Source organism: Phodopus roborovskii, unplaced genomic scaffold, assembly GCF_943737965.1.
Source record: "Phodopus roborovskii unplaced genomic scaffold, PHOROB, whole genome shotgun sequence".
Lineage (NCBI taxonomy): Eukaryota > Metazoa > Chordata > Mammalia > Rodentia > Cricetidae > Phodopus > Phodopus roborovskii.
In genome coordinates, this window is record NW_026126480.1 from 36,380,394 (window position 1) to 36,402,843 (window position 22,450).

The window sequence follows — 22,450 nt, forward strand, 5'->3', positions numbered from 1 at the left end:
CTTTGGAGGTACAAAGGAGATGCCAAAGGGTGATATTCTTCATTTCATCTCACATACAGCCAGTTGTGTTTAAAACATTTGCTCCTTGCTCCTTTTATCCCTCACCCTGATCCAAGCCCCAGCCAGCTCCGGTGGGGGCTCAGTCCTCCGGAGTCCAGGAGTTGGGCTCAAAGCAGGCTTGGCAGCCAGTGGAGTAAAGCTGAGGTCTTCCCTGTCTGAAAGGGAGACAGGAGGAGGACAAAGTAATGGGCTCATCAGGCGGGGTGGGTGGGGCCTGAAGCCAGCCTCCTGCAGCAGCCAGCTAAGCAGCTGCCCTGTGCACTAGACACAGGTCAAAGTCAGGACTCATTTTCCTAGTTGAGGCTTCTGGGAGCTCCATAGGAGCCTAACAAATAAGCTGCAGATAATAGAGAAAGGTGGCTAAAATTTCTGGCCCATTCCACAGGCTGTATGTAACTTCTTGGCCCTAGATTCTAATCCCAAAGAGCACATGCAGAAGAATGGGCTCAAAGATCAGGTTGGTGCACTGCCCTCCAGAGCAGGCACATGTCCTTGGGTGTGTTCTCGGTCTTGGAAGCAAGGTCAACTTTGAGGGTTAAGTAGCTTAATGTTCAAACCAAAGGCAGAAGAGGCCAAGGGTCAGGCCCAGTGGCAGGAAAGGAATGGGCCTTAACAGTCCCTGGGCTGGAGCTGAGTTGAGGACAGGATGGTGGTTGCAGAGGTGGCCATCTGGCTGGGACTCCTGAGTTTGGGGAACCACACGAGGCTGGAGTTCTGCCACATTGTAGTGGATCCAGGAGGCATAGGCAGAAGTCAGAGTATACACTCCAGGCCTGTTAGGGGCTCCACAGGCATCGCCCCAGCTCACAATGCCTGCCAAATACCAGAGGCCTTCTATGGGACAAGAGAGTGGGCCCCCAGAGTCACCCTAAGGAAAAAAAGAGCTCTGTCAGAAAGACCTCTGGCAAACAGTCATCCATGCAAACTCCACTGAGCCCTCCCAAAGCCTCTCAGGGTATACTTGTTCCTGTTTCCTGGGCCCTTGTGCTTACCTGGCAAGCATCCTTGCCTCCCTTCACATAGCCAGCACACAGCATGTCCTGCTGGATAGTATGGGGTTCCTCAGGCACAGCATTGATGTTGTATAGGCAGCTACAGGTTTCACGGCTGATCAGTGGTACCTCAAGCTGCTGCAGCGGTTTGGGGGTCTGGAGGTTCACTGTGGAAATAAAATGTACTTACTCAGGGTCCCCAACCTCAATCAGCTTCCCTTCCCTGTCTCTTGGCACCCAGTGCTCCACCTCACCTGAGGGGGCCACATGACCCCATCCTGTGACAGTACATTGGAGACCATTGGGAAAGGAGGCATTGGCTGCAGGGAGGCAGATGGGTCTGATGTAGCGGGAGAAGCTGACAGGGCTGCTGAGGCGGACCAGTGCAATGTCACCCTGAGAGCCCTCTTCACGGTAGCTTGAGTGGGAGATGATCTGAGCCACTGCGAGGACCACCGTGTCACTGTTGTAGGAGTCTAGCTGGTGGGCTCCCAGCTTTACCTCATACTGTTCCTTATAGTGTTCTCTGCAGGCAGGGAAGCAAAGGGTAGGACCTGAGAGACCTCTTCTGAACACTGACTTCTGCTGCCTTACGCCGTCCCATGCTATCCTGACTCAGACCCCGTATGACCTAGTTTTACCCACGACCTAACCCCTCACTTTTACCTCTGACTGGTCCCTTTTATTTATATTTATTTATTTGTGAGCTAGGATCTCATTTCTCCCTGGCTGGCCTGTATACTAAGTGGACCTTGAACAGAGATCCACCTGCCTTTGCCTCTTGAGTGCTGGCATTAAAAACATGACCATTATATGTGACCCAAGACTACAGATACTTTTTTTTCTTCAGAGACAGGGTTTCTCCGTAGCTTTGGAGCCTGTCCTGGAACTCTGGAGACCAGGCTGGCCTCTACCTCACAGAGATCTGCCTGTCTCTGCCTCCCGAGTGCTGGAATTAAAGGTGTGTGCCACCACCGCCCAGCTGACGACTGATACTCTTAAACGCATACCAGGAAATAGTCTGGCCTACAATGATCTGGCACGATTGTTTCTCTCCCTGTCTTTTTTCTTTTTTGAAGCAGGGTCTAATGTAAACAGGGTCAAGCTGGCCTTGAATTTACTAGGAAGTAGCTGTGGATGACCTTGAACTTCTGATCCTGCTTCCATCTCCCAAGTACTGGGATTTCAGGCCTGTCACCCAAACTCTGTTTCCAATACACTTTGACCCTCCCTCTGCCCCTCCACCAAGTTGGTACCTGGGGAAGCAGTGAGCAGCTGACACCACCCATTGATCCGACACGAGAGACCCGCCACACACATGGATGCCGTCGTAGGTGATACTGACCTGCCAAGGCCACTGGCCAGGCTTTGCACTGCTACCACCTGTGATGCGTGGCTGGATGACTGCACCACAGGAGGCTGTCCGTGGAAGAAGGGAAGGTGAGGCTGGCCCCCACAGCAGTCCTTAGCCCTGCCACCCTGGAGACTTGGTTCAGAGCCTGGGACGTGCATTCATATTGAGCATATCCCCACTCAGTCGCTATGGAAGTTCACTACCCCTGGTGCTGTCCCATTCCAGCTTCATGGCAACCCCTTCCTTTCAAGCCTTCTTGCTTTGTATCCAATCTACTTATCTGATGTCTTTATAAACCACAAATGTGGCCAAGTCACGGTCTTGCTGAATTCTTCCATGGCCCCAACTGACCTTCAGAAACATGGCAAGGGCTGGAGAGATAGATGGCTCAGCTGTTAAGAGCACTTGTGGCTCTTGCAGAGGCCTGGGTTTGGTTTCCAGCACCCATATGGCAGCTTACAACTCTCCTAAATTCTAGTTCCAGGGGATCTGATACCTTTTGATCTCCAAAGGTACCACTCACATGACACACATACTTTCATACAGGCAAAATACTACATTTTAAAGAATTTTTTAAATAGATGTGTTCCAGATGCACCTGGCACTGTCCTCTGACTATCCAGCCAGACACTTCCTGTCACATACGCTGGGCCACACACTGCTCACCTCTGGGCCTTTGTTAATCCCAGTCACTGTACTCTTATGCCTTTCCCACACTTTCTCTGCCGGGTTAGAGAGCCTTCCTAAGTGTGGCCCCTCCACAGTCTGTTCTGAGTGAGCTGGCAGAGTCACATGAAGCTCTCAGCTTCTAGGGCCCTCTCTTCCCACTGTCCAGGCTGACAATTATTCTCATGCCTATGACTGTCCCGACTGAAACAACCTGTGCATTACCAAGGACACCCTATACCCACACAGAGCACACAGGTACTGATGCATGCGGCTGAACACTGAAACAATTGGCTTCTCTGTGACATGGACCTGCCCCCACTGAGCTAGCAAGAGAGTGGCATTAAAACAGACTTTCACGTCTTCCTCAAGCAGAGAAAACAGCCACCTGAATCTTCCTCCATTCCCTCATAATCATGACAATGGCTACTACTTTGCTTGCTGTGGCAAGTCTAGGCCCAAAGGGGCTTTCACTTCCCAATCTCTGGGAATCCTCACTACAACCCTAGAAAAACAGCTGACAGCTTTTCAAGGCAAAAAAAAATCTGGAGCTTAGAAAGAGGAGACTAGGCCATTAAATAGTTAAGCTGGGACCGAAAACCAGTCTGCCTAGGAGCTGGTCTGTGTAGTTTCCCTCGGAACCACCTCAGGTACCCACACTGAGAGTCAGACTTCGATTTATGCCCTTGGACACCTCCCTGCTTCTCTTCACCTCAGTTTCCTCATAAAACAAGAGCCATGGTTCCATACTCACAGAGCTATTGGGGGCACTTAGTGTGGCTAGGTGAGCAAACTCCGCAGGGTGACAAGAGCTCCTAAAACCCATCAGGGGACTCCAAACTGGTGTGACCCCCCCCCCCCCGCTTGCTTCCCTTCCCCCCCAGTTTCCCAGAAAGTCTCACCTTCAGCCCCGTCAGCTCCTGGAGGGGAAGAAAGAGGGAGGAGTAAGCAGGGAGGCCTCAGTTCCTAGACCTTAATAATAACAAGTTTCCCAGAGAACAACGCCTTGCTTAAGGGGCTGATAAGGAGAAGATGGCTAAATGGTGGGAACGGGGAGATTCATGCTCTACACAGGGCTCGGCCTGCTCTCCGACAGTGCCCTCTCTCTAACCCTCCTTCCCCGCTGATCCACACTTACCCATTCTTGACTGGAGCAATCCCATAAGAAGCAGAATGGCCACAGCTTCTAGCTGCCCAGGTCCCAAGCCCACCCTTAGGGCCATGGCCCAGGACGAGGGCCCCCGGGCGGGCGACTCAAGGTAGGCAACGAAGGAATGGAAGGCCGGCTTTGAGATGTCTGCTTGCTCGGAAGTGAGGAATCCCAGGATCTAGAATGGAGAGGTGAGGCAAGTGTAAACGTGGGGCTTCTTGGCAGGAAATGGCCACAGGGAATGGAAGACACACCTTTAGTCTCTGCAGTGACCAGTGTGGATCAGTTCCGCCTTACAACCTGGCCACTACAGGCACCTGGGCAGAAAGCAGCTACCTGTGGGCTCCTCCCTCAGTCACGCCCTCCTGGCTGAAAGCAGCGGGCTTTTTTTTTTTTTTTTTTTTTTCCTGCTTCTGACCTCTGTAGTCCTTTTAGACTCCTTGGGGAGTGCGGTGGTTTTGGTAGGAGGAAAACAAATCCTGGCCAGTCAGAAAGAAGTCTAAGGCGGGGCTGGAAAGCCTGAGGGCCAGCCAATATCCCAGGTCTTCCTGGCTCTCTGTACTCCCACCCCGCCCCCTCACGCAGCAGCCAGGCCCAGACTATTATTGTGGGGCCACAGGCACTGCCCAATCCTTCCCACCTTCCTCGGGCCAGGTATCTGAGACTAGGACTTGGGGGATGCCCCAGGCCAGGGCCATTCCTGGCAGGCTCCCTCTGTGAAGCTTGCAGCCTTCTTGCAGGTGTTGAGCTGTCTGGCTGTTGACAATCATCCAACAAGTATTTGCTGAGCACCTACTATGGCCCCAGGCACAAGTGGCAAACTGTACCATCCATGACCTCCTTGAGATTATGATGAAGTAGGGATGTCAGACTCGAATCAAAAAAATAAAAAAATCAAATAAAAATAATCATAATAAAAATAAATTATTGAACCGGGAGCTGTGACAGACAAAACGAACAGGGACTCTTCGATTAGGATCTGGAGAGGTCTTGGAGAAGAGTGTTGAGAACCAAATCCTAAGAAGGTATGGAAAGATGCTAACAAAGCTGACAAAGCTGGGCCAGGAGTGATGGCCATGGCTTTAAATCCCAGTTATTTTCGTCCTGTCCCCCACCAAGGGCAGGTGGAGCTCTGTGATCTGTGGCCAACCTTCTACATAGCAAGTTCCAGGACAGTCAGGGCTACATAGAGACCTGCCCCCCCCAAAGAGACAAAACTGTGGTGTGGTAACGCAGGAGAACATCTGTAGTGTAGGGTGTCAGGGTAGACATTCAGGGAAACAGGCTGGGAAGAAGGCTCTGTGGGTAAAGCACTGGCTGTGCAAGCATGAGGACCTGAGTTCAGATCCCCAGCACCTAAGTAAAAGCTGGATAGGCTGTTCGTGTTTGTAAGCCTAGTACAGTACTGGGTGGGAGAGAGTAGAGACAGCAGATCCTGGGGCGTTGCTAACCGGCCAGTCTAGAATTAATAGCAAGCTCTAGGTCCAGTGAAACCCTGTCTCAAAAGCAAGGCGGAGAGCAGTAGGCTCAGAACTTACGTGTGTGTGTGTGTGTGTGTGTGTGTGTGTGTGTGTGTGTGTATACAGACAAGTACTGGCACACCGGAAGAGTTCAGGGAAAGGCAGCCCGTGGGGCTGCTCTCAGTGTGGTACCTGAAATGTGGTTTAGGCTTAAGCTTGGGGAAAAATAGACCCTTTCTTCCTGTACTCTTTTCCCAGAAGCCTGGACTCCAGCCTAGCCCCGTGGCAGAGAATTCCTGGAGGGTGTAAATTGGAGAGGTTGACTGGGGGGGGGGGGGAGGGGCAAGACTTTGGGAGTCAGGGTGTGTTTAGGGAAACAATGGGGCAGGGTCCTTGTGGGGGTAGCGGCTTGGTACTGAGAGCAGGTAGATAAATACACTTCCAGGGAGGGCCTGAAGAACAGTCACTGTGGTATGCAGGAATGAAGGGGAAACCTTTAACAGCCTCTACCCTGTGCCACCTTCAGCTCACTTCAGCCTCCCTTCCTTAGTCTCTGCCTGTGTGAGTGGCTGCGGCCCCACTTCAGGAGTGAGCCCTCTGCTTACCCGTGAGACTCCCTCCCTTTCCTCAGGCCCGCGTGTGCTCAAACCTCATTTCTTCTCTGACCATTTCTTGATCCCTAGTCAAGGAGTGGCCACACGTGTTTCCCACTTGACAGGGGACACCAGTCCAGCATGTGGTGGTGAACTTATTTTCCAGGCTTCAGTTGTCATGCCTTGCCAATGAGCAGGTGGTATGGATTGAATTGGATGCGGAGGTGGGATTTACATGGATGTGGCCCAAATCCTAGGGGCACTGGTTAGGATGGACAAGTGAGAGTTTCTTGAAGGGTGCTGAGGTTCACCTGTGTATGTGTGTGCACACATAGGCTAGAGACTCTAAAACTGTACATTATACACTAGGGTGTATATTTAGACCTCCTAGTCTAGTGGGTACCGAGCCAGGGCTGAGGTATGCTGCATGTGCTGGAGATACTAATTCCAATGGAGAGGTGACACACAACCAGCTGTCTACCTAACCTCCCCCGCCCAGAGGCAGGAATGAGGGAACAGCTGCCACGTTATAGGGGACACATTTCCTGGGATCCCAAGGCCTGACTCACTGAGAGAGAAGAGCCCTATCCTTGGGGCTTTCCCCTTAGCTCTGAGGTGTTTGGCCCCTCAGCAACTTAAGAGATGCCACAAGGCCACGTGTCTGTATTTACATTTTTATTGTCTCTTCCTCCCACACCCCCAAGGAGTCTTAGGTCCAAAGTAGCCAGCACTGTGGTCCAATTATCTGAAAGCTGGTGTAGTATGCGTGGTAGAGGCCCTCTCCAGGCCTGGGAGCTGGCTGGTTGGGCCACATTCCAACCCTGATGGGTGGTGTGAGGAGGAGCCAGACTCAGCCCTGGATCAGTAGAGCCAGTGGGAGCAGAAGCAGAGCAGCTACCTCAGGGGAGCTTGCAGCTCCTGCCAAGTCCTGGGGGCAGAGGTCACTGTCTTCAGGAGGCCAGTAGGGGAAGCCACTAGGAAGAAGGAAATGGGCTTCTCCTACTGTTTGCGATATCCAGGCAGCTTCAGGACCAATGGCTGCAAACAGCTCCTGGCTACCGCGAACAGCCAAGCCCATGAGAACCCAGGGGCCTCCCTCAGTCTGGCACAGGAGGGGAGGTGCTGAGGTCACCTGCAAAGTTGGAGCCAAATGGGTCTGTTGCCCTTCCTCCAGTCCTGACTTCCCTAGGGTGCAGTCACAAAGCACTGCTGGTCTCCACCCTTAGGACCCTGGTTCCTCTCTAAGGTGGAGGCCACAGATACCACTTGTTCCCAGAACCAAGAGATTCCATCTGAATAGGGTCTAGCTGCTCAGAACTACCTTTCCCCTCCCTGGTCCCAGATGCCTAGGCCTCTGTACCTCACATTTATCTTCCTGCCCCTCAGTATAGAGGACACAGAAGGTTCCAGGAGTCAGAATGCCCTGATAGAGGCAGTGGCAGAGTCGTGGTGTCAAGATGGAGACAGCAGTGGCAACAGGAACTAAAGAGGAGAGAGAATTGTACAGGGCTCTGGCTTGAGGTCATCCCGCATTCCCATGACCCAAGGGCTCTCACCTCTGTCCTGGGGGTCCTTCCAGCCCAGCACCCAGCAGCTGGCCCCTGGGGGAACTCCCCCTGGCTGGAGGCAGATGGGCAGAGCTGATGGGGAAGGCTCCACCCGAGAGTTCAGCTCCAGCAGGACCAGAGGGGGTCTAAGTCCTAAGTGCCTGGGCAGGCGGATGCTGATGACAGAGCGTGATACCTGGTGACCCTGTGGGAGGGAGCTGGCCCCTGCCCGGCCCAGATACACTTCAATGTAAGGCACTGTTGTAGAGCCCAGCCTGTGGGAACAGGAAACAGCATCGTCTCCTATGTCTCCCATAACTGGTGAAGTCCTTCCCAGCAGAAGAAAAGGGCAGAACAGATCTCTAGGTCCATCCACCAATTGCTTTGTGATTTCTCCACTGTCTCAAAAGATTTTACTCCCCCCCACCCCACCCCAAAGCCAACCAAACCAAACATCCAGGCAAAGACATCCATCCCACAGCACTTCCCCTATACATACAGACCCCAAAATGACAATGTCCTATTACTGAAAGAGTCCTTGTTTTATCACCCAATTTTTCTCATGCTGCCTGTGGCTAGGAGAGACCCACCTGAGAATACAATGAGTGGCTGCTAGGACCCAGCCTGGGGCAACCAGAATCCCTGTGCAGACTCGATTACCAGTCACATGCACCTCTGTCAGCCAGGGCCACAACACACCAGCTGGAGTGGCCTTTGGCCTTAGGCCACAGGCTAGAGAGAGGAGGTGGCTATCTCAGCGGGAGTCCCAAAGCTGCCCCCTGGAAGCCTTGCCATGATTTAAGTACTCCCAGGAACCCCTAAAGCCTCACAGACCACTGCTCACCACCGTGCTCAGTGTGTGGGGGACAAATCTGTTCCTCAGTCTCCTCCCCCTCAGGGCCCCAGTCCCAGGTTAGCTGATCTTCCAGGTAAGCTCCCTGAGTCACATGACTGATCCATGGACCGTGAGTCTGCAGTGGGGAGAAGGCTCGAGGGCGGAGACAACCATTTGAGAGGGTTCTGTATCCAGCCATGAACCATGTCCCTTCCTCACGACACAGAAGGCTCCAAACGGAATCTTTCTGTAGCAAAACAGTATTACTAGCGTGAGCACAGGCTGCAGGTGCAGAGATCCTCAGCTTTTTCTCGGCTTTCCTGGGATCCTGATTGTTACTGTGGAAGCTTCGCCCCAGTCCCTGGCATCCATATACCCAGAGTCTGGAAGGTTATGGTGGAGGTTCTGCCCAAGCCCCCTTCCCCACCTCCCTCCAAACCCTGCTGCATCCCTGAAAGCCCGCCAAATGATGACCCCTCCCCCAGAGATACTCAAGACCACTCCCACAGGGTGTATAAGCTGACCCTGAGAAAACAGACTCATGACCTCTATCTCCTGGAGTGAAGGGGGCTGGAAGGGCTGTAGCCATTAAACGTGGGTTTTTCTAATTCGGTTTGATTTGGTCTGATCTGGACTGCTGTGTCGGCGGAGAGGCTTATCAGGGTGCAAAAACTTTTCACTGATTCTTCTTTCGTGGACTAACCAAACATCTTTCCAGCCAGGTTCCAACACTTAATTTGCGTAAAAAATCTAGCCCTCACTTGACAAACTCCAATCTTCTCATCCTCCCTCTTTCTCGAGACAAGGGTTTCTTTGTGTAGCCCTGGCTGTCCTGGAACTCAAAGAAAGGCGTGAGCCACCACCGCCCAACTTCTGCCCTCTCTTAAAATTAAAATTGCCAAACGCGGGCTGAGGAGATGGCTCACTCGGGAAAGCACTTGCTTCACGAGGACCCAGGCTTGGATCTCCAACACTCACGCGTTTAAAAAAAGGAATAAGCCGTGCGTGGTGGCACGCCTAGGCAGGTCTCCGACTTCGAGGCCAGCATGATCTACAGATGAGTTACAAGACAGCCAGGGATACATTTAAACACCCTGACTCGAAAAAAAAGAGCAAGAACTAAACAAGTTTGGGCATCACAAACACGAGCCTCCCTAGCTCCTCCCGCCTCCAGCTGAGTCTCGGTCAGGACCGGATTTTTGCAGCAAGTTCCTGCCGCTCACCCAGCACCGGCCCGCCTCTTCCTCCTCCAGGTAAGCCGGGCAAAGCAAGTGCGGCGGTTCTCCTGGCGGCGGCACTGACGCCCCCTGGCGGCCGTACAGGCAGTGACACCACCAGCTGTTCATCAGCTGCGCCTCCAGCTGCGCGCTGGAGCCGGGTGCGGGTTCTGGGGGAGAGAGCGGCGAGCGGGTGCTTCGGCCGTGTGGTCCCCGCCCCGCCCACCCCACCCAGTCCGTGTCCCCGCGGGGCCCCGCGCACCCCCGCGGCCCCAGCGAGCCAGGCGGCAGCGGCTCCCGGGCAGGAAGAAGTGTTCGGGATGGGGCAGGCACACAGCACTCAGGGCGGCGGTCAGATTCACGCGCGTCCTCAGCTGCAGCAGCGCCAGGTCCGAGGCGGAGTCCTTGGAAGCGTTCTCGTGCGGCACGAAGCGTGCCACCCTGTCCTCCGGACGCGAGGGCAGCAGCACCCGCCAGGCCTCAAGGTCTCGGGGTGGGCTGTCAGAGGTGCGGGGCTGCTGGATGGGGTACCGTTCAGCACACGCGCTGCACATCTACCTTCCCAGGCTTAGATTGCTTCTCCGGGTTGGGATGTTTCGCCCAACGCTGGGCCCCCACCCCCTACTCTGTTATTCGGGCTCTCGCGGTTTTGGAAGGAGCCTCCTACCCACCCTCGACAGATTCCCCGGCTTTGTATGGGGTTCTATACTCTCCAGCAGGGGTCCCACTACAGACTGAGGTTACAACTCACAACTCCCACCCCAGGGGAAGGGCTGAGCCAGTCTCTCTGACTAATGTGGGAAAGGGCCAGAGTGCCTGATAAAGTAGATTCTCACTCACTCCACAAAGCAGCTGGCGGGTGCCAAGACCCAGCTGTCCGACACCAGAGCTCCATAGCAGGGTCTGAAGCCTGGTACCATCACCTGGACCTCCCAGGGCCAGAGCCCTGGCCGCGAAGCCTTCCCGCACTCTGAGAGATAAGAGGCCTGGGTCAGGGTGTCTGCAGAAATCCTTACCCTTGAAGCCTCCACCCCAGCTCAGGCATATTCAGTGCATCAGCCAGCCAGCCATTCACCTGGTTGGGCAAAGGTACAGTTCTCTTCTCTGGGCTCCCAGGGTCCTGATTGGGGCTTCTGAATCTGGCTGGGAAAGGCAGGCCCAGGCTCTGACTCCATCACATGTTCCCGTATCCAGGACTCATAGGGAGCCACTGCAGTGAAGACCCCAGGGCGGTTCCTTCGTCCACAGCCAAAGCCAAAACTGGTGATTCCTGCCTGGAACCAGCGGCCGCCATCCTCACAGACCAGCGGTCCACCAGAGTCACCCTAATGATAGATGACTCAAGTCAGACCAGTTCAATCTACACCCGGTTTTCGCCTAACTTATGGCCATCTTCTAGAAACCATCTTTAGCTACCTCACCTCTGTATTATGTACAGTCCTAATCAGAAGAAAGCTGGGCAAAGCAGAACCATTGATTAGCCAACGCCAAGAGCATCCAGACAATGTGTGAACGACTTTTCAAGAGAACCCTGTCGGTGGTCTCGTTCAGAGCTGAATGATTCTTGTAAATAGTTCACCCCAAAGCTGTCTCTGATTTCTAAGGTTTCTAAGCCATAGCCCCTAAAGTTTTCTTTTGTGCTGGCCTTGAACCCCGGGATCACACAAATGCTGAGCTCTACCCCTTAGCCACCTCTTTAAAAAGTAAATAAAGGACTGGGTGGGGGGTTTGCTCAGCTGGGAAAATACTTGCTTTGCAAACTGAATTCCATCTCGGTGTAAGAATGTGGTAACCTGAGCTACTAGGGAGGCAGAGACAGGAACATCCTCCACACTTGCTGGCCAGCCAGTCTAGCTTAATTGGTGAGCTAATGTCCAATAACAGACCCTGTCTTAAAGAAGGTGGACTGTTTTCCTGAAGATGGCGCTCAGGGTTATCCTCTGCCTGCACACCTGCACACATATGTACACCCCTGAACAGTGCTCACACTCTATCACAAAAAGAAAGAAAAATCAAAGCCAAGCTTGGTGGTATATACCTACAGTCCCAACACATGGGAGGTGGAAGGATCAAAATTCAGTCAGTGACATAGCTATTTTTAGGCTAGCCTGAGCTACATGAATGAGACTGTCTTCAAGCAAATAAACACTTGTTGCCAGACCTGATCACCTGAGTTCAATTTCCAGGACTCACATGGTGAAAAGTGAAAACTAATTCCCACAAGCTGTCATTTGATGTCCACACACATGCTTTGACAAATAGAGTGTAAATGTAAAAATAGATACTAGCCAAGGAAGATGCTGCTAGAACAAGGCGACATAAAAGCAACCAGAGCAGGTATGGTGGCGTGTCTGTGGCCCCTGCTATTCCAGAGGCTGCAGTCGGAGGAATTGAAGTCTACCCTGGGCAGCATAGTAAGAGCCTGTCTGTGAATGAGTGAATAAATGAACACATTAATAAATTCATTAAGGGAGGCAGGCGGTGGTGCACTCCTTTAATCCCAGCAGAGACAGGCATATCTCTGAGTCCGAGGCTAGCCTGGTCTACAGAGCAAGTTCCAGGATTCCAGGACAGGCTCCAAAGCTACAGAGCAAAACCCTGTTTCAAACAAACAAACACACACACAAACAAACAAGGCTCAACATTCTGTAGAGTTATGCTACTCAGAATAGTAGCTAACAGCCCAAAGCAACTATATTTCCTAAGATCGGCTTTAGTGTTTTATGTGTATGAGTGTTTTGCCTGAGGAGGTCAGAAGAGGATGTTCATCCCCTGGAACCAGAGTTACAGAGGTTGTAAAAGTACTGGGAATCGAACCCTGACCCTTTGCAAGAGCAACAAGTGCTCTTAACCACAGAGTCAACTTTCCAGCTCTGATTATTTAAATTTAAATTTAAATACAGTTTTGACTTCTCAGCGCTGCCCTCCTATCCCTGAATTTTGTTTTAGTTGAGATAAAGTCTCATGAAGCCCAGGCTGGCCTCAAATTCACTGGACAGTGAGAACACATACTTGCTGAGCCATGCTGCCAAGCTCAATATCCCCACTATAGTATGGGATATTCAAAGAAATTAAACTCAAGAAATTAAACACAAGGAAAGCAAAAATGGGCCATGGAACTGAACAGGGAGTTCTCAAGAGAAGAAATAAAACAAAAAACCAAAAAACAGCTAGACATGCCAGTCATTGGTGGGACACCACTTGAGTCCCAGCACTCAGGAGGCAGAGGCAGGTGGATCTCTGTGAGTTCCAGGCCAGCCTGGTCTAAAGAGCAAGTTCCAGGACAGGCTTCAAAGCAATAAAGAGAACCCCTGTCTAGAAAAAAACAAAACAAAACAGCCCCTGTTAAACATCTTTTAAGTGTTCAACACCATTACCCATCAGGGAAATGCAAGTTAAATGTTTTGTTTTTTCTGAAACAGGGTTTCTCTGTGTAACTTTAGAGTCTGTCCCGGAACTCACTTTGTGGACCAGAGATCCACCTGCCTCTGCCTCCTGAGTGCTGGGGTTAAAGGTGTGTGCCGCCGCCACCTGGCTACTTTGAGTGTTGCAGGAGATGTGTAGAAAGCCGAGCTCTCATTCACTCCCTATGGGAGTCACAAATTGATATATATAGCCATTATGGAAGCCAGCTGGGAGGTTCCTCAAAAAAAAAAAAAAAAAAAAACAAAACAAAAAACAACAACAACAACAAAAAAAAACAACCAAAAACAGAAGTACTGCTGGGGAGTGGTGGCCCTGTCTTTAACCCCAGCAGGGAGGCAGGGGTAGGTGAATCTCTGAGTTTGGGATAGCAGGGCTGTTACACAGAGAAAAACAACAACAACAACAACAACAAAAAACAATAAAAACAAACAAAACTACCATATGGTTAATCTAAGGCAATCTGGGCAAGTACACAGAGAACTCCAAGCCCTACCATAGAGATATTTACCCTGTCATGTTTATTGCTGCTCTAGTCACTGTAGCAAAGCAATGGAACCTATCTAACTGTCCGTCAACAGACAATCAATGAAAATCTGGTGCATAAGTAAAGTGGAATATTCCTCTGCTCTAAACAAAAATGAAATCACAAAATTTGCAGGAAAATGGATGGAGTTGGAATGTATAATATTGACGTAATACATCTCGAAGAGAAAAATGCATAGTTTCACTTATGTGGCTCCTAACCTATACATGCATGTATGTATTATGTGATCGTACATGTGGCTACAATATAACGTGTGGAAAGAACAAGAAGAAGCTAAACATTAGGGCATGAGAAGGACTGAATGCAGGTATAGTACATGAGTTGTAGGTATAAATCTAATGGTTTTTCGTCATGGATTTTTCAGTTTTGTTTTGCTTTGATTTTGATGGAGCAGAGCATAAAAATATAATTGATAGTCAAAGTGTAAAATCTAACGTGAAGCTCTGCAGTTTTGGAATGACTGCTTTAGCTGGATAGAGGCTCACTAGTGTTTAAACTTCGGTCTGAATACTCTCACAGCATGATGGGTTTTTTCCCTTCTAATTCTTTACAATAAAGTTTTAATTAATAAGATTTTTAAAAAAACTCCTTTAGATTCCATCTCACTCCACTTAAAATGGCTATTTTCTTTCTTCATTTTTTTCTTTTTAAAGGGGACTTTAAACGTTTTAAAATTTATTTTTTTTTATGTATTATTTTTAAGGTATGTGTGCTGTGTCTGCATGTATGCCTGCAGGCCAGAAGAGGGCATCAGATCCTATTGTAGATAGTTGTGAGCCGCTGGGTGGCTAGGAATTGAACCCATAACCTCTGGAAGAGCAGCCAGTGCTCTTAACCACTGAGCTATCTCTCTATCCCCAGAAAGGCTGTTTTCAAAAAAAAATTTTAAAATGAAAATAAATGACAACAAATACTAATGAGGGTATTGGGGAAGGGACACCAATCCCTTCTTGCTGGGACTGTAAATTCCAGTATCCATTATAGAAGTCAGTGTGGAGGCTCCTCAGAAAGCTAAAACTAAAAATATCATATAATGCAGCTATCCTGGGCATACGTACAGATTCTTCTGCAGGGAAGCCTGCCCACCCGTGTTCAATGCTGCTCTAGGCACAGAAGCTAGAAAATACAATCAGCCTAAACAGCCCTCAGCTGATTAATGACAAAGGAAAATGTGGCGACTATATACCATAGAATTTTATCCAGTCGCTAAAAAAAAAAAAAAAAAAAAGAAATTTGCAGGGAAGTGGGTGGAGCTGAAAAATGCTATATTAAGTGAGGTGATCCAAGCCCAGAAAAGAGAAATGCCACAGAACATATAGTGGCTGCAGCAGCCAGGAAGCTAGAAAGGGCTCCTGAGAGGGAAAGGGGAGGAGCCTCAATGGGTAGGGGCCTAAGGCCTAATAGATATAAAGGGTTACGGCCTATCAGGATACATGTGATATAAAGAGGGGTGGGTCCTGGGGGATTAAAGGGTTAAGTTAGAATAGGGGTGGGTCAACAGCATAGAGGAGAGCTGGGTAAGTTAAGCAAAACTAAACATTTATGGAAACCCAATATTTTGGGTAAAATATAATTAACAGCTGTTCTACAAAGAGTATTCTAGTCCAGCCAAGAATGTATAGTGAGACCCTGTCAAAAATAAGCATGTATGTTTTAAACACACACATATATACATATATATATATTTTAAGCTCCATATATATATATATATATACATATATATTATAATTTTAAAAGGAGTTTGAACACAAGAACCCTGTATTTGTGCATAGTGCTTCCCCAAGAAGCCATCAGTTATTAAATGAAAATCTCAGTATCTATGGGGTACCTCCCTCTGAGTTATTAGTCAGGGAGACCACAGAGGCTCCCAAAACAACACAGACTATTGTTATTTCTCTTGATTGCCCCCCATAAATGGTAAGATTCTGTTGCAGAAGACGCAGCACACTTCGGTTGCAGTACACAGAGAAATAAACCTGAAACTAACCTGCACACTTCTTCCCTGCTGGCTGGATTTCACAGTGCTGCAAAGTACTACAGATGCTTGTGGGGGAATTCAAGTCATCAATAGTATTGCTCAACAGTGAACCCTGAATGCTACAATACCAGCTTGACAACCAAGATGCATCATGGATGAAACAGTGTTATGAAGGTCACAGAGTTAACCACCTGCTTTCTGACTGGATTGGAGGCCTGCTCTATAAAAAGGATTCTATTCCTGGTACTGTAAACCATGGAGTCGTGGGCCCTAGTAGGGAATCTACTATTACTGTTTTGCTAAATGCACACATTGTCAAACCGCCTTCTAAATACTTATGTTTGTAGCCATACACCAGTGCAGCTCTTCATCTTGATCAGGAAGCTTCCTCTGCAGTGGGCTCAGTTAATGCAGAGACCCATAACTGGTCAGAGTGCTGAGAAGAAGTAACCACTGATTCCTTACAACTAGGTGGAACACCTGTATCAACACCCTGTGACTGTGCCCCAGGGAACCGGGCAGAATGGAGGTGGAAAGATCCTAGAGCTGAAGGATGGGGAGGGATGCTGTGAAACCCTGTCTTCCAGACATGAGATGACCATTTCCCTCCTCAACTCACTGCAGCTTATCAGCCAACATTCCAGCAGGAGGCCCTAACTGGACTCAAGTGAGTTGCAAAATTTAAAAGAGGAGCCATGTGGAGGTGGGGGTGGCAGGAGTTTGGGAGTATCTGATGGGAGGAGGGGGTGGAGTGCAGGGTGGATATGATCAACATACATTGTATACATTTTTTAAATTGTCTAAAAGTAAATAGAAGATGTTCAGGGTGAGGGAAAGCAAGTGATTAGAGCTGGAGAGATGCCTCAGTGGTTATCAGAACATTTGTTACTCTTGCAAAGGACCCAGGCATGGTTTCCAACACTCGCTTGGCTGAAACTCCAGTTCTAGGGGATCTGGTGCCCTCCTCTGGCCTCTGCAGGCACTGCACATGTATACATGTATACATGTAGGCAAGACACTCATACACATAAGTAAAACTAAATAAGACTAAAATAAAAAAAGAAACTGATTACATCTATGGGTCCTGAAACTTCAGACCATCTACCTTGTCTTCACACCACTACCATGAATGCTGGGTTTCATTTCTCAAAAAAGCTATTTCAAATATACTGTTTTGGCCACCAACCAATTATCTGGAAAATTCCCTTCTGTGTAGAATTAGTTCATTTTTCCCAATAACTATTTGATAGATACCTACTAAGCAACAAGTGCTATGCTATAGGCTGGGCTTTGGAAAAGAAAAATACTAGCTAATACTTTTTAGATCTCAGTGAGATCACTAGCCATGGTGATAATACTTTGACCCAGACAACGCTATTATTGCCACCTTTCAGTCGTGAAGTGTGAACATCAGGGCATTGCTGCATAGGTAAGGGCTGGTGGCGCTGGACTCGTGAAGGAAACGGACCTGAGTGTGGGAAGTCTTGAGTGAATGTGGATTGTTGACATGGGCAAAGCCATGTCAAGGACTCCAAGGCCTTGGACCTATGAGATATTGGCAAAGCTGTTTCCTCATATTGGCCATGCTCAAGATGGGTGGTAAAGCTCAACTCTGGAGTCTAAACAATCGGTCTGTGGGTGCCAAGACTAGCAACTGCAGCTTCCCCTGGGAAGCTTACAGCCTGAGACTACCTAAGAGGCCTCCAATGTGCCTAGCTAACCCATGCTAATAAACACCCCAAGGTTCCCAGTTGTGGTGGGAGGCCAATCCCAGCTTTGCTGTCTGTCTGTCCTTTCTTCATTCTCTCACCATCCCTAACCCATGACCCATGGGACAAAGGGGCAGACAGAACCGTAACTAACTCTAGAGTCTGATGTTTTACTGCATTATGCTCCCATGAGTAATAGGTACACGTGTTGAATCCTAGCTTTCATTCTCCTATGATCTTTATGTCTGTCCTACTCATTGATAATCCCTTTGTTTTGTTTTGGGATAGGATCTCATGTAGCCTAGGCTGACCTCTATGTAGCTCAGACAGGCCTTGAGCTGATCCTTTTGGCCTCTACTTCCCAAGTGCTGAGATTACAAGTGTGCCCTACTGTGCCAGGCTGTTTTTGGGTTTTTGTTTTTTTGTCAGAGATGGAGCCCAGAGCCTCCTAGGTCCTAGGCACATACTGTACCCATGAGCCATACTCCCTAGACCAGATTCCATTGAAGATGAGGATCATATATTTGTCTACTCCTTTGTTTCTATGGGTTAGGAGATCTCCTCACCTGGCAAGTATCCCTGCGTCCCTCTGGGTAGCCAGCACACAGCATTCCTGGCAACAGCTGGAAGGTCAGGTTGAAAGGGCCAGGCCGGCTGTAGAGACACTGGCAGGCAGCCTCTCCCAGCAACCTTAGCTCCACTTCCTGTAGCACCCAGGGGAGAGGCAGAGGGTCTGAGGGCAGAACCAGAGAACAGATACTTTCCATCAGGTATGAAACACGCATCTTCCCAGACCTTAGCTTTGTCCCTTTCAGCTGCCTCCTGGATATTCTCATCAATGTGTCCCGCAGGGTCTGGAGAAGTAGCTCAGTTGGTAGACTTCTTGCTGACATATATAAAGGCCTGTGTTCTGTTCCCAGAATGGAATAAGCCAGGTGTGGTGCACAGGCCTGTAATCACAGAACTTGGGAAGTGGAAGCTAAGAGCCAGAAACTCAAGGCCATCCTCTGCTAATTAACAAGGTTGATGCCATCTTGGCCATCTTGGACTATGTGAGACCTTGCCTTGGAAAAAAAAAGATGGCACCTCATCCTACCACTTTTCACCATGTCATCTGTTCTTCTTATCTTCTCTCTAAGTCCCCTTCTTAGTTAGGTTTAGCCCCTGCAAGCAGCCATAGATGATGGTACAGCTTGTATATGATACAAGGTCCCCAGACAATAATGTACATATAGAGGAGCCAAAATCATTAAGCTCTCAATATTGAGGTGGAGTATGCCCCCCCCCCCAAAAAAAAGAGCATCCTTTTCACAAAGATATCATACACCTGGGCCTGAATGAGCAACCCAGCCTCCTGACTGGTTAGCTTCCTAATTCACTCTGTACCTGCTACTTCTGGGAGAAATGTCTCTATAGCTCAGCTCTGGGTTTTTACTGAAACAATAAATGGATGCTCCAGGCTCAACCTGGGGCCTCAGTGCTAACCTTTTGGCATTCCAGGTGTGAATGGCCACTACTGACTGCTTTGTTTGTTTGTTTGTTTTTGAGACTAGGTCTCACCATGTAGCTGTTTTGAAACTCACTATGTAGAGCATTCTGGCCTTTAACTCATGGAGATCCCTCTGCCTCTGCCTCTGGAGTGGTGGGATTAAAGGTGTGGACCATCACACCCAGCCCAGCTGCTACTTTTGATGAAAAGTCTCAGGAGCCAGAGAGGGGTAGGGAAGGTGAAAAAGTCTTCCAGACTCACACAGAATCCCCAGGAGCCAGGCTATGGCTGAACCCGTCCTTGGAGCTCAGCTAGGGAAGTCTAGAGGTGGTCTGAAGACTACTCTGTCCCTCAGCTTCTTAGTCTGACCTTAAGATCTTCAAGCTCCAGCCTCAGCATCCTTGTGAGCTATGCCCTGCCAGCCACTCAGTCTAGCATCCTAGCTTTTGCCTAGGGCCCCCCCAGGATGGCTTCCTTCTAGCACATCCTCTCTCCACACCTCCTCTCCAGAAATCTGCTCTAAAGGCCATGGTCAGGATGCCCTGACTCTTTCCACAAAGACTTCTCAGGTGCTCATGATCACTCTTTCCTGACACCTCCAGACTGATGGTGCCCCTGCAAGCAGCAGCTGTGTCTCTTCTACAAATCACTTGTCAAAGCCCCAGGAGGGCGGACATCTGACCAAAGCAGATGTGGAATACCTAGGGGCGTGTTTGCTAGACACAAAGTAACGCTGAACAATAGAGGAGGTTAAAAATGGAAAAGTAGCCTGCCTCCCGATACCTTCTGACATAGCATGATGCAGTCTCTGAGAAGGCTTGGTTTCTGTGTATTATGTTCACTAGGGTCTCTCTTTTCAGTGCTGGTCTAATACAGTGCCTGGCACATTGAAACAGCTTTGGCAAAAGAGTGAGTGAATGAATGTTCTGAGTAGGGTGAAGAAGAAAAGTGGGGAATAGACTGAGGACGGATGGCAGAACGTCAGTACTTGAACACCTATTACAGAAGGTAACCACAGCCTGTTAAGTACAGCAGTGATAGCCACTGGGCCATAGATAGGCTTCACTTGGGCGTTCCCTCTGAGCCACCCAACACCCTGTCTTCCTCCTTTCGCAGGAGGAAATGTGCGAGGGGAATGCTTTGTCTGAAAGAGCTGGGACGGATCCCGAGTCCGACCTAAATCCAGAAGAGAAAAGAGAGAACAAAACAAAGACTGGGAGAAAAGGCGAGGCCAGAGATGGGGCAACCTCTGGGGCAGAGGAGGCTACATAGAGGGAGGTTAGGAATTTTCCGTGGATCAGAACTAAGTCTCCAAGCTATGCCTGGGGTCCCTCCCTCCCTTTAGGCCCAGCTTCTAAGGGACCACCCACCAGAGGACCCAGCTTTTAGGGCGCTCCAGGACCCACACCTGCTAGCCCCACTCACCAGCCTCCTGGACATCTCCCCAGCCAGTGGCCCAGCAGGCGGTGCCGTGAGCGAAGCGATGCGAGGCGCGAGGCAGGCAGACCGGCCGCACCGAGGGGCTCAGCCTGGCGGGCGAACCCAGGCGAAGCAGAGCCACATCAGCGCCCAGTTCCACTCTGCTGTAGTTGTCCGGCACCAGGATAGCGGCCACTGAGCGCAAGTGAGCGCCGTCCATGGGTCCGTCCTGGGAATGCACGCCCAGCAGGACTGACCATTCTTCTGCTGGCTCCAAGGTCCCGTTCCTGCTCAAGCGCCGGGGAGTTAAGGGGACTAGGTTGGTCCGACGGAGTCAGCAGATCACCTTGGAGCTGAAGACTCAGAGCCGAGGGAGCGGAGGGGGAGATGGGTCAGTAGGAACCCAGGGAGTGAGCAGTCAGATCCAGATTTGGGGCTGAGGCAGTGGGGGTTGAAAGGGTTGAAAGGGTCAAATAGGACTTGGAGATGTCAATGAACGTTGGAAAGAGAATTCCTATTTCAGGGTATTTAGCCTGAACAGAATGGCATTGCCGGGCAGGAAGGGTAAGCAGGGAAGGTTAGCCTTTGAAGGAGAGAGCTGGACAAAGACTACTCACGTCACGAAACAGTGAGCAGCGGAAAGAACCCAGGAAGGAGCGATGAGTGAGCCCCCGCAGATATGGCCCCCACCATGATGCAGGCTCACCTGCCAAGGCCAAGTGCCAGGATGGGCGTCGGAGCCCCCTACGATGCGGGAAGAGGGCTCTGGGCGGCCGCAATCTGGAATGGAGACCCCTGGAAGTTAAGGCCCTTCCCGCTCCGACCTTCGTACAGAGACCCTGGTAACTCGGGAGAAAGTCAACCTCCCATCCATTCCTTCAGTTTGCCCTTTTGAACATTACCAAGGCAAGGCTGAGTTCCTGGGCACCTCCAATTCACTCATGACTTAGCCAGCCTGAAACTTCTTTAAGAATCAAGGCAGCCGGGTGTGATGGCGTGTGCCTTTAGTTCCAGCGCTCAGAAGCAGAGGCAGGCAGATCTCTGAGAGTGTGAAGCTAGCCTGGTCTACAGAGCGAGCTTCAGGACAGCCAGGACTATATAGAGAGACATTGACTCAAAAAACAAAATGAAGCCGGGTGGTGATTTGGTGCACACTTTTAATCCCAGCACTCAGAGGCAGAGGCATGTGGATCTCTGAGTTCGAAGATAGCCTGGACTACATACAGAGTGAGTTCCAGGACAGCCAGGGTTATACAGAGAAAAACCCAGTCTCAAAAACACAAACAAACAAACAAACAAAAAAACCTAACCAAACAAACAAAAAACCTCAAGATCCAAGGCAACTCTGGCCTCCCTCTTACCTACATCTTCAAATTCTCCTTGGGTAGAACTGACAGCTGGAAGACAGAAGGCAGAGAGAGACAGATGCTTATTACTAGAACCCACGTTGCCCAGCCCCCATGTTCCTGCTCTAACCCCACATTTGCCTCCCCAAGTCCCTTTTGTTTTTCAGTCCTTGACCCGCCTGCACCAAGGCCACTTTCCCTGAATCTTGGAAGGTGCCTGGGATGGGGCTGACCACTGGAAAGACAAGAAGGAGGCAGGGAAAAGCTGGGGGATGATGCACTTAGGTGTGGCTCTCACTCCCTCTATCCAGGGTTAGCGTTCTGTCCCCCCCCCCCCCCCCCCCCCCGACACCAGGGCTTCCTTTCTCCTACACAATCCCTCAGGCTCCTAGCCCCTTCCCTCCTTCAGTCACCCTCCCTTTCTTCCTCTTGACACCCCACTTCTCTGCCTCTGCTGACATTTCATAGCCTATAGAGGATACAGGACAGACATCCTGCTTTTCAGTTCTCTAGGTGCTGAAGCCCTGTCCACTGAACTTACCCATCATGACAAGTGGGAGGAACAGGTGTGGGGACATGGTCCACTAGAGTCGGAGGGAGGTGCAGAGACAGGTGAAAGGCTGCTTCCTGCCACCACACTGTCACTGACTATGAGGCTGGGCCCT

General features: G+C 50.2%; 1 protein-coding gene across 1 annotated transcript; it reads right to left on the reverse strand.

Annotated features, from left to right (window-relative positions):
• Positions 1 to 20: 20 nt before the first annotated feature.
• Positions 21 to 22,363, reverse strand: Prss36 (serine protease 36). The gene is given in 22 exon segments (XM_051192121.1): positions 21 to 928; positions 1,053 to 1,219; positions 1,307 to 1,578; positions 2,309 to 2,471; positions 3,975 to 3,992; positions 4,211 to 4,400; positions 4,520 to 4,539; positions 7,131 to 7,407; positions 7,636 to 7,757; positions 7,832 to 8,097; positions 8,413 to 8,554; positions 8,667 to 8,904; positions 9,881 to 10,044; positions 10,137 to 10,389; positions 10,711 to 10,844; positions 10,950 to 11,199; positions 18,098 to 18,264; positions 20,446 to 20,726; positions 21,057 to 21,219; positions 21,801 to 21,836; positions 21,961 to 22,020; positions 22,327 to 22,363. Coding segments are annotated over 22 exon segments (3,744 nt in total). The 3' UTR covers positions 21 to 604.
• Between the last annotated feature and the right edge of the window lie 87 nt (positions 22,364 to 22,450).